We start from the raw sequence: 11,749 nt of genomic DNA on the forward strand, positions 1-11,749 counted from the left end.
CAAAGACATTAAGGAGATGGTCATCAAAATACGGAAGGCGCTACTGTCTGCCGTGAAATAGTACGATACGGCAACGCAGAGGGCAGATTCAGCTGAGCGAGCATCGGCGTCGGCTAAGGCCACTATACTCCTAGCCCCTCCGAAACAGGGCAAGGAGAGGCAGATTGGAGTGAAGAACACGCCAGTTCCCATAACTCCAAAGAGGACAAGATCCTCGCCAGGAGACGAAAGACCAGGCGGGTCAAAGAAGCAGACGCTCGAGGACGCTGTTGCTGCCGAAGGAAAGGACGCCACCTTGCAGGGTAAAAGCTGGAGTACCGTTGTAGGTCGGAAGGAGAAACGCGGGAAACAGCAAAAAGGAAAGAGGAGCGAAAAGGGGAGCAGAAGAGGAAATCAGAACCCTCGGCTGGTCAGAAGGCGCCTAAGGGAGAAGCCGTGCTCGTCAAAGCAAATGACGAGACTACGTACGCAGCACTGCTCAAAAAGGTCAGAGAGGACCCGGAGCTGAAAGATTTGGGGAAAAACGTGTTAAGAGTCAGGCGTACCCAAAAAAAATGAGATGCTCCTCGAGCTAAAGAAGAATACTACGACTAGTAGCTCTGCCTTGCAGGAGACTATAACTAAATCAATGGGTGGAAAGGCAGAAGTTAAAGCCTTAAGCCCGGAGATGGTAATTGTGTGCAAGGACCTCGACGAAATAACGACTGAAGACGAGCTGAGAGGTGCTATGAAGCAGCAGTGCAAGCTGGGCGAGGTGCACATGACGATCCGGTTAAGGAAAGGATACGGAGGAACGCAGACAGCGATGATTCGTTTACCGGTAACCGCTGCAGACAAGGCGCTGGAGGTAGGTAAAGTTACAGTTGGATGGTCGAGATGCCTACTGAGAGCCGCCCAACGAGTAAATAAACAAGCGGAGAAATGCTTCAAATATTTAGGCTTTGGACATTTAGCAGGGGCTTGCTAAGGCCCGGACAGATCCGGGATGTGCTGGAAATGCGGAGAGACGGGCCATCTTGCGAAACACTGCACGCCGAGGCCGAAATGCTTGCTTCGCACCCCAGCGGAAGGAAACGACCATCAGACGGGTGGCTTTAAATGTCCAGCCTACAAGAAGGCGACTGCAGGCCAACGGTGATTGAGGTGACCCAGATAAACCTGAATCACTGTGATACCGCACAGCAACTGTTGTGGTAGTCTACGACAGAAACTATGTGCGATGTCGCTTTGATCGCAGAGCCTTATCAAGTCCCCCCTAATAACGGTAACTGGGTGGCGGATAGATCAGGAACCGCTGTGATACAAGTAATGGGAAGATTCCTCATCCAAGAAGTGGTAGAACGTTCATACGAGAGTTTCGTGATAGCCAAAATCAACGGCATCTTCGTATGTAGCTGCTACGCTCCCCCAAGGTGGACAGTAGAGCAGTTCAGCCTAATGCTGGAGCAGTTAACCGAGCAGTTGATCGATCGGAAGCCGGTAGTCATTGGTGGTGACTTCAACGCCTGGGCTGTGGAATGGGGCAGTAGAGTAACCAACACAAGAGGGTGTATCCTACAGGAAGCTCTAGCGAAGCTAGACGTACGATTGTGCAATGAAGGCTCTGAAGCACATTTCGGAGAGACGGGAGGGAGTCTACCATCGACGTCACATTCTGTAGTCCCTCATTGACGGCGAACATGAATTGGAGAGTATGTGAAACGTATACGCATAGTGAGTCGTGATGGCGAAAATGAAGGGTCCGACAACGCCAGTCGAAATGTGTCCGAGCAAGCTGAAGATAATCGTCGAGTGATGCAGAAGTGCCTAAATGAAGGCAACTTCCCCGAAATGTGGAAGGTCCAGAAGCTGGTGTTGCTGCCGAAGCAAGGGAAGCCACCTGGCGACCCGACCTCGTACAGGCCCATATGCATGCTGGATACACTCGGAAAACTCCTGGAAAGAATCATTCTTAACAGGTTGACGAAATTCACGGAAGGTGAGCGCGGACTGTCCAAGATGCAGTTCGGTTTCCGCAAAGGAGCATCGACAGTGGATGCAATTCGGATAGTGCTCGAGAGTGCTGAGAAGTCATCTAAACAGAAGCGAAGAGGAGATCGATACTGCGCTGTGGTCACGATAGATGTGAAGAACGCGATCAACAGTGCCAGCTGGGGAGCCATCGCTGCAGCGCTGCATAGAATGAGGGTTCCCGACTATCTATGCCAGATCCTGAAGAGCTACTTTCAGAGCAGAGTGCTGCTGTACGAGACGAAGGACAGAAGTCACTGCGTGTCACAGCGGACGTTCCTCATGGCTCCATTCTCGGTCCAGCCCTTTGGAACGGGATGTACGATGAGGGCTTAACGCTGCAGCTGCCTAGGAAAGTGAAAATCGTAGGATTCGCGGACGACGTGTCGCTAATGGTGATGGGTGAGACAATCGAAGAAGTGGAGGTGTCGGTGATGGAGACAATAGACGCGATCGAGAGCTGGATGAACGGGGTAAAGCTGCAAATAGCTCACCACAAGACGGAGGTGTTGTTGGTCAGCAACTGCAGATCGGTTCAACGGATGCAGATCGACGTCGGAGGGCACGTGATTGCATCGAAACGTGCATTGAAGCAATTGGGAGTTATAATTGACGACCGGTTGAGCTTCAACAACCACGTTGATTACGCCTGTGAAAAGTCGGCAAAGGCAACGAACGCAATAGCGAGAATCATGCCAAACGTCGGCGGTCCGAGAAGCAGCACGAGACGTCTGCTATCTACTGTTTCGTCATCGATACTCCGATATGGAGTTCCTGCCTGGAGTGCTGCGCTAAAAACCAAGCGGAACCGAGAAAAGCTAAACAGGACATTCCGACTGATGGCCGTACAAGTCGCGAGTGCCTACAGAACAATATCGTCGGAGGCACTATGCGTTATCGCCGGGATGATCCCCATTTGCATTACCCTGGCGGAGGACGTGGAGTGCTATCAGCGGAGAAATGCACGTAACGCTAGGAGACTGGTTCGAGCGGACTCGTTGGCTAAATGGCAACAGGAGTAGGACAACGCGGAGAAAGGAAGGTGGACCCACCGACTCATCCCAAATGTATCGGCCTGGGTACATAGGAAGCATGGAGAGGTGAACTTCCATTTGACGCAGTTTTTGTCCGGACACGGATGCTTCCGACTTGCATCGGTTTGGACATGCTTCGTCACCCCTTTGCCCGGAGTGTGCGACTGTGCAGGAGACACCGGAACACCTGGTCTTCGAATGCCCTAGATTCGAAGAAGTTCGTAGGGGCATACCTGGTATGACAGTGGACAATATCGTCGAAGAGATGTGCCGTGACGAACATACCTGGGACGCTGTCAACAGAGTGGTCTCGAGCATACTCTCCGAGCTGCAGAGGAAGTGGCGAAGAGACCAGCAAAAAGCCGCAAATGAGGTCTCGAGAGAAATTCCGCCGCCGGGGAACTCTCCAACTGTGTAGACTAGGTCCACCGCCGGGGACCAGTTGAGTAGTACGTGAAGTAGCACTGAGTTGGGTCGTCGGGGCGCCTGGGAACCGGACGTCAAGCTTCACCGGAATCGCTGAACCGACCTCGACATCCTACCGGGTAACTCGTGAGTAGGCTAGATCGACCGCCGGTGATTAGACCGAGTAGACCGCGTCGCAGAGCTAGCAGTGGGTCGTTGGGGCGCTGGTGAACCGGAAGCTACGCCTCAACCGGAATCGCCGGATAGACCTCAGCACCTACTGTATGGCTTGTTGAGTAGGTTAGATACACCGCCGGGGACTAGATCGAGTAGATCGGGACGACGCGGAGAGCTAAATGGCTCACAAAAACGAACATCGGAATCAGGACAAATCTACCGCTCGGTTGCAGGAGAATAGGCTAGATCCATTGTTGGGGACTAGACTGAGTAGTTCGCGAACAAGTGAGGGCGGGAGCTGAATGGCTCATCGGGAAAGTAGAGCGAAACGGAACGAGAGAAAGCCAAAGGGTCAAGAAATTGTGGTGCTAAAACAAAAGAAGAATCGATATCGGGAGAGCTTCCTTCGTCGGGGAACTCTCCGTCGGCTTAAGCTAGATCCACCGCCGGGGACTAGACTGAGTAGACCGCGACGAAATACCACCAGTCGCAGGTCGTCGGGGCATCAGCGAACCGGACGCCCTGCTCCACCGGAATCGCCGAACTGACCTCGACATCTGGTTGGTTGGCTCGGTTTCGGGAGAACTTCTCTCGCCGGGGAATTCTCCGTCGGAGTAGGCTAGGTCCATCGTCGGGGACTAGATCGAGTAGTTCGCGAACAAGTCTGGTGCTCAATGAGTAAACGGCGCTGAATGGTGCGAGAAGGGAGTTGCGGTGCTAACTGGCACAAGGGAACCGAAGGGCTCGGTGAATTAGACAGTCTGAAGTTTGCCGCCCAGACTGTACTCGTAGGGGAGGAGTTCCAAAGCTCGACTCACAGCCAGCTTTCCGACTGCCATGCAGAACTTGTCAGTCTGTGTGGATGGTAGAGAATTGGTGGTGTGTAGAGGAGTGGGGCTGTAACCCTGCGGAAGAAACGAACTAGTAAGTAGTTGAATTAGAGTGTGTGCTTCCTCCCCGAAGTAATGCCGTAAGGTAGTGCCGGGGAGGAATCAGGTTCTGGGCAAGAGCAGTGGTTTTTATCGGGTCGGGTAATGGCAGCCCAAACCCGGCTTAATACGCATGAGTTCAATGTTATCTTCATGTGATTATATTTTGAAATGTTGGTGGAATGGGTTTGAAAGTGGAGGGAATGGGAGGTTAGTAGAGTGGGAATGGAGGATGCGTCAGAAATCCTTCATCTTATTTCGGTATACGGGGTGGATGACGGAAATGTGGGCGTGAGGGTGGTCCAAGGGGAGGGGAGTGATGAAGGAGGGAGGTGTAAGGGCAAAGCGGGGGAAGGGGTGTCGACGCAATACTCAACTGCATATTTTGCCTTCCATTTGAGACTTTGTTTGAGAAAATCGGTTGAGTCATCACCGAAGAACCGATGTGACTTTAATTGTGGAATATGCCCGGAATTCCGGACTTCCGGAATCGTCGATAGTGGACAATATATTCAAAGAATGTTTAATTGGCAAACAGTGATCTAGATCTGCGAATAGAAGCAATTTGGTGACCATTTTAGCCTCTGAGGTATTACGATTGTACCGATTTATATGGGAAATTCCAGTGTATCCTTACTGACACCCCTGTAACTCCAGAAGCAAGAGTCAGAACCGAATGAAATTCAGCAGCAGTCAATGGCATTACTATATCTTTCATTTGAAATCACGTTTGTAAAAATAGGTAGAGAATTCGTTGGGTAATGGGTGAGATAGTTGGCGGGTTTCCCGGGGGCGTCATGAACCGTCATAGGTGGCCAATGTGATCAAAGCTGCTTTAATTGATCATTAGTGATCCAGACCCGCAAACTAGAGTAATGTTACATCAATTTTAATATGTTTTACATCATTTGAACATCATGCTGGTACCAGTTTATATGGGAATTTGCTGCGTGACCGCACTCTTCAACCCGTAACTCCGGAACCGGAAGTCGGATCAACTAAAAATTCAATAGCAGTTTATGAGAGCGTTATACCTTTCAGATGAAACTAAGTTTGCGAAAATCGGTTCAGCCATCTCTGAGAAAATTATGTGAGTTTAAATGACACACACATACACACACACACATACATACACACACAGACAATTGCCGATCTCGACGAACTGAATCGAATGGTGTATGACACTCGGCCCTCCGGGCCTCGGTTAAACAGACGATTTTTACAGTGATTGCATAGCCTTTCTTTATATGAGAAAGGCAAAATGGAATTACCGTTAAGAGGCTAGAATCTGTTGCGCCGGGCCAAAAATCGAACAAAATATTACGTATATTTGAAGTATATAAGTTTAACAGCATTTATCCAAATTTTCATGGCTAGCTAAGAACTAGAACTGAAAATGCAGCTTCTGATAATATGCTACTTCAACGCGATTATTTCGATATCGTCTTTTATTTTAAAAGTGACTTCATAGTGAGCAACATATCCCGAATACCGTTGGACTCACAATAGCTAGTGATTGAACAAAGGATTTTGATTTGCTTCATTATTACTAATACTAATGCCAATAAAACAAATGAGAAAGCTCTCAACGTCTGTTTTTAAGAGAAAGTCATCGATCTGTTTTTAAGCGAAAACATCGATCAATAATGCTTTCCATCGATAGCTTGTTGCATCTTGCAGAGAGTAGCACACGGTAATCATCGAATTGATGGGGTACGGGTGATGTTTCTGGGATGATATTATGATAAACTTTCGGCGTACTCTCAATCCTCAATATGCCAGCGGTATGGGAGTTCTAGCCGCTAGACAGTCTCATGCATTTTATTAATGATTTATGAATAATTAAGCGCACTATAGGCAGGAGAAAGTTACCCATATGGGATCATTGGTCCAACAAGTTAATTGAACTTTTGTTCGATAAAAGCAGTTCACTAATCATTTCTGCGATTACCTACTGCGACAGTATTTTTAAAAGTCAGGTGATATCGTATCAATATTTTACGTCAAAAGCGTTTAAGTGTAAGGCAACATAAACTACAAGGGCAGTGATTGGTTTTTAATTTTTATTCAGAAGGGGCAGTTATGCTCATTTCAATTGTTTGCAGTTCATCTCGAGCATGCGGATTCAGTTCAAAGCATCGCCCTGGTCAACGATCATCAAAAATCAGCCTGAGTACAAATCATTTGCTTCCGCTTTTCTCTGAAGCATGGATTGAAAGAGCGATAATTTTACTGCACAGAGCATTCGCTGCGCGAAAAAAACTATTGTGTAATCGTGAATAGGTAAACTACACACGCGTTTAGTTTGGTTGAAATGAGCTGTTTGCAGACGAAACATCACTGTGTTAGAAGACAGGAGTTCGTTCAAATACTAAAGAGGTGTCCATGTATAGAATACACCACTTTTCGGGGCAAAGACTCAGCAAGCAAAACCAACTAATACTTCTACATGCGAACAGACTATATTGTAGCGTGTATTTTCAACCAACTTATTTCATAGCAGATTGAGTTGTGTTGGTAAGGTAGGTAAATTTGGTCTATAATGCGAACAAGGCATGATTCGAATTCAAAATATGTTCGAAAGGATGTAATGCTTTTTTTGCATTGGGCAATTGTTTTGGGTGTATACTTAAGGGCTTATATGTTGCGGATTGAGAAAATACAGAACTTTTCAGCTTTTTTCCTACAAACTATTACAAAAGTTTTGAAACAACTTTCCCTAATAAGGGTGTAAAATTTAAAAAGTATTTGAGAATTATTAATAGCTTTAGTAAACGGAGTAGTGACCGTCGCTCCACAACGCAGTTTATTTTTCATGACTTGCGGTGAGCACGATTTCTCGAATTGCTGAACTGAAAATTATGGAATAGAAGTCAGTTTTTAGAATTCTTTACAGATCCAACTCGCCGAAAATCGCGCAAATGGCTCGGAATGAGATCCGCTGATGCCCTAAGACGATTTCGTTAGATTTTCAGAGCAGCGTGCACCCAATGTAGTAACACAAGTGACGGAAGGTTATCGAAATGTTTCGTGGAAACCAAAATTCCAGTGATGATGATTTTATTTAACGGATTTCGAGAGTTTTTTATTTGTTCTTTGGCATTAGGATAATAATTCAAATCAAAGATACTACTGGGAAGTTACTTTTAAAAAATCGATATTGAAGTAAAGCTTGAACTATGCCCGCATGCACTTCAGGGGTAACGTGATATCAAGAGCTACAACTTTAGTTCTAAGTTCTCTGCATGTGCTATCAAAAACATCGCGAAACATAAAGTTCTAAATATTTTCAATCGGTATAATATAAAAGAGTGATAAGAGTTGTAAGAAATGTCTCATCACACTGTTACGTGGATTAAACTCGTTTTTATTTCCAAAAATCGTATTTTTGACTTCAAAGTGCTACGAACAACTCCAAAATCGACAAAAAGGAATTCCCACCGGTTGGGCCAGTAATTTTGTGAAAGAAAATTACACCGCACATCAAACTTTTTTTCGAAGTAAGATTCACTGCCATTGGCCCAACTTTCAGTTTTTTGCAATGAAAACTTAAGTAATTATTGTTCAATTGTTAGATTATTATATGAAAATGTATTAGATATTCTAACACTCTCTGTATCGCCAAAACAAATTTTCAAATCTGTTTTAATCCATCCAGTAGCGCAGTTGTACCTTTCTCACTTTATCAAATATTGCAAAATTACGAATCCTAGATACTAGGATCCAGTATACTAAAAATTTTGCCGTATGTCATTACAGGTACAGTACATTACAATACATTATAGTAAAAGTGGCAACATTTCTCAATTTTGAAATAAATCTTTTGAATTTATTATCTTTCCAGTAGGGGAAAGCAACAAGACATCGTTTAAATTATTGTATTCTAATACATGCATGATATAACGTTAATTACGTAATCTGACCAGTTCTTTGAGAGTAAAATATGTACGAACACGAATAAGGAAACAAAAACAATATTTCGCTGTCGAAAATGTTTCTGCTAGTAAAATGTAAGTAGCTGGAAATCCGATGATCTGCTTACGAATATTTGGAATAAATTTTCTAACGTTGTTGTAGAGGATTGTGCTAGTTTACAGCAAAGACCCTAAAATGCAAATGATGCAAAAACAAATTACACCGATAAGCTCCCGGCATATTTTGCACGGTAAACATTGAGTTCCAACTAATACCAACTGGGCCCGCCAGCATATTTAATGTTTCAGTCAAAATACTAACACATTAGGAAATGAAAATTTTGCCAGCCATTCTCTTCTACTTCATGGACGTGTTTGACCCAGTAAACAAAAAAACAACTAGTCACGTGAAAATAGATGCCGACGAGCGATAGGATATTGAAACATTGCTCAAGGCTACGCATCGTAACTTGTCGTTTACTGTAAAAATAGTGTGGAACGTTTCATTTTACGGCGCACGCTAATCGCAGAATGGTTGAATATTGAGATTAAAACCCTTTCTCGTCCACAGATAGAGTTACATTTATGTCCTTCATGACTCGTGTGGGATTTACAGCAGTAGACTGCATTGTTAATACATAATATTTGCATGTTCCCAAAATAAGATTCAATGGCTGGTTATGTTCCATATAATCGTGAAAATGTCTATTACATTCCTAATACACTTGTCAAGCATATACAAGCGCAGGGCTGCCACGAACCCAGTGAGCAGCATGTAGACCTAGACACCTCAAACAAAAAAAATTAATTAGCTTAATCAGCATGAGTTCAATGTTGTCTGCATGTTAAACTAGTTTGGCATCCAAGGTGTCAGTGAGGGAGGGAGGGGGTTCATTTCTTAGTATGAGGGGGAGGATGTCGGAACCCCACGCCCCACTATATTTTGCTTTTGGCGAGAAAGTGTCTTGGAGAGGGGGGTCTAAGGGGAGGAAGGGAGGCTTGATGGGAGATGCACACCCATCTTCCATGTTAAGGTTTGATTTGTGAAATTTAGCTAAGTCATTACCGAAGAATGTGACTTTGGTTCTAGAATATGCCCGAAACCGGGAGTTTTGTAATTGTCGCTGGTGGACAGTATATTCAAAGAATTTTTGATTGGACATCAATAGACTCAGTCTAGGCTTCTAAGTAACCTTATTGCATTTTCACCGCTATAAGGAACTGTACACATCAGATTATCATTGCAATGGTATCCACTTTTGTAGGGCGTCAACAGCACATGGTGTTGAAACAGAAGGCGATTTCTACGAGATATTTTTTTTGCGAAAAACGATTAAGTTTAACTGAAAACTGTGTCTAGAAGAATTTTAGAACGTGATATGTGTCATCTCTTGCCTGGAAAATTTGAGTTGCACATTTCAACGTACAGAGAGCGCCGTGATTATTTCAATACAACCCAATCTACTAACACAATCACGGTGACCGAAACAGAAGGTCTAATTCCGCAACAGAATGTAGTATTATAGCTTAGAATTAGACCTTTGCTGATCGCTCAAAATGATCGATTCCTACATATTTGATATCTCGCTTAAATATAACACTAGGTATGATGAACGTTTCAAATTTCGTACCAACCTTTTTCCATTGCGTCTTCGCCGTTTAGTAGCATAGACAGTTCCAAGCTGACTCATATTTAGTGAGATGTGTTTTGTAGAATGGGCGTTGTTACGGTAGGTAATTCCTTTGCCAGAGCTAGCCAGATATCCAATTAATGCAATCGACACTATGCACTAAATAAATGCACTACATAGATTAACAATTCAGACAATTCAAACATTGCACTGTTTGATTTGCTACACTACTACAACATGCATTTTCACTTAGTAACCAATTCCTTCTAGGGTAGTATATGCATACATTAGAAAACGACAGTGGTAACCGTCGATCTATTTTATCCAATGTAACCAAGAAGGTTAATTTAAACGGTTTGGGGAATCTACATTTACCTTCAATTCACTAAATTTCATTCGCGCATTGTAAATATGCGATGGCATTCCCCGTAAAGCTCAGCTTATTTATTCACTAATCGATACAATATACTCCACTGGTTAGATCAATAAATATTGCGTGCACCTTGTGAAGATATGCAACAATCAACACTGCAGCCAGTTCAGCTGCCGCTAAAATTCCTACTGATGAAGGGTGAATGAGACGAACTGACCACTAGTGATATGATATGTGGCAAATGTAAGAAACAGTTGCAGAGGAAAATCAGAAAAGGACAACATCATATATCGTGATTAACGCTAAAATAGTGTGAAATCAGGCCGAGAGGCAGGAGAGAAAGAGCACGGCAACGGATACAGAAAGAGAAAGTGCTGCAGTACAAAAAGAGAAGAACATATTGATCGGTAAAGGAGAGGAAAAGTGGGCGTTGCTTGTAGTAAAATGCTGTTAGTTATAAGACCACACGTTCAAAAATATGAATGAACTCTCCGCAGCTTCAAATGAGTAAAATACAACATACTGCTACCCGTCTTTCTGTGTTCGTTTCACATCACATCCGCATTATCTGTGATTGGGCATAACGCCGAATGATTGACTCTATTTTCTTATGTAAAAATGACAAACACAATTATAATCATTATAAGATCAGAACACGCCTCGAAATGACGAATCGGCTGTAGATACTGTGGACCTAACTGGGACGAGCATAAATTCGACGGCATCTAGATTAGTAACGTATATTTAGGAATTTTATGTTTTTTTCTTGCTTTGGTACAATTTGAACAATCAAATAATAACTATTAACAATGAAGTGTTTACTGCAGCAGTAATTGAATAAATGGATATTTATGAACAATGTGAAAATGCATATGTCTATAATAGTATTAAAATATTTCAATAAACATATCGCGAACGTATATCATTCACGAAAGAAACAAAATTTTGTTTAGGCATTCATTGGGATGAGAAATTCAAAGTTCCTGTTACATTGCGTATCACGGATTAATTTTGATGGTGAATCGACATGGCAAGTGTACTAACTAAGGTAGACGAAACGCGATTCTGGTCAACGCGGTACGAAATGAAACGAATAACTCTTTCGTATTCTCTTAACGATACGAAATGAAACGAAATTTCAAAACTAAATTCGCATCATGAAATTCTATTTTGACGAAAACATTTGCGAACAAATACGAAATTTTTCAAAATCTTTTGATATAAGAAAAGTTTCTTCTTTTAATACTTTTGTATATAAGCATGCCTCGAATTATGA

General features: G+C 43.6%; 1 protein-coding gene across 3 annotated transcripts in view; it reads right to left on the minus strand.

Moving 5' to 3' along the window:
- The window catches only part of LOC131690892 (aryl hydrocarbon receptor), a 1,300,655-nt gene extending 1,289,979 nt beyond the window's left edge, over positions 1-10,676 (minus strand). For 2 of the 3 annotated variants that reach the window (XM_058976963.1, XM_058976964.1), the window contains exon 1: positions 10,105-10,675. In XM_058976963.1, coding sequence (XP_058832946.1) covers positions 10,105-10,160 — 56 coding nt within the window. In that variant the 5' untranslated portion in view covers positions 10,161-10,675. Of the gene's footprint in view, positions 1-10,104 lie in introns of all 3 variants that reach the window. The other variant, XM_058976967.1, reaches the window with a different exon arrangement.
- Positions 10,677-11,749: the final 1,073 nt, after the last annotated feature.

Source organism: Topomyia yanbarensis, chromosome 3 (genome assembly GCF_030247195.1).
Source record: "Topomyia yanbarensis strain Yona2022 chromosome 3, ASM3024719v1, whole genome shotgun sequence".
Classification (NCBI taxonomy): Eukaryota; Metazoa; Arthropoda; class Insecta; order Diptera; family Culicidae; genus Topomyia; species Topomyia yanbarensis.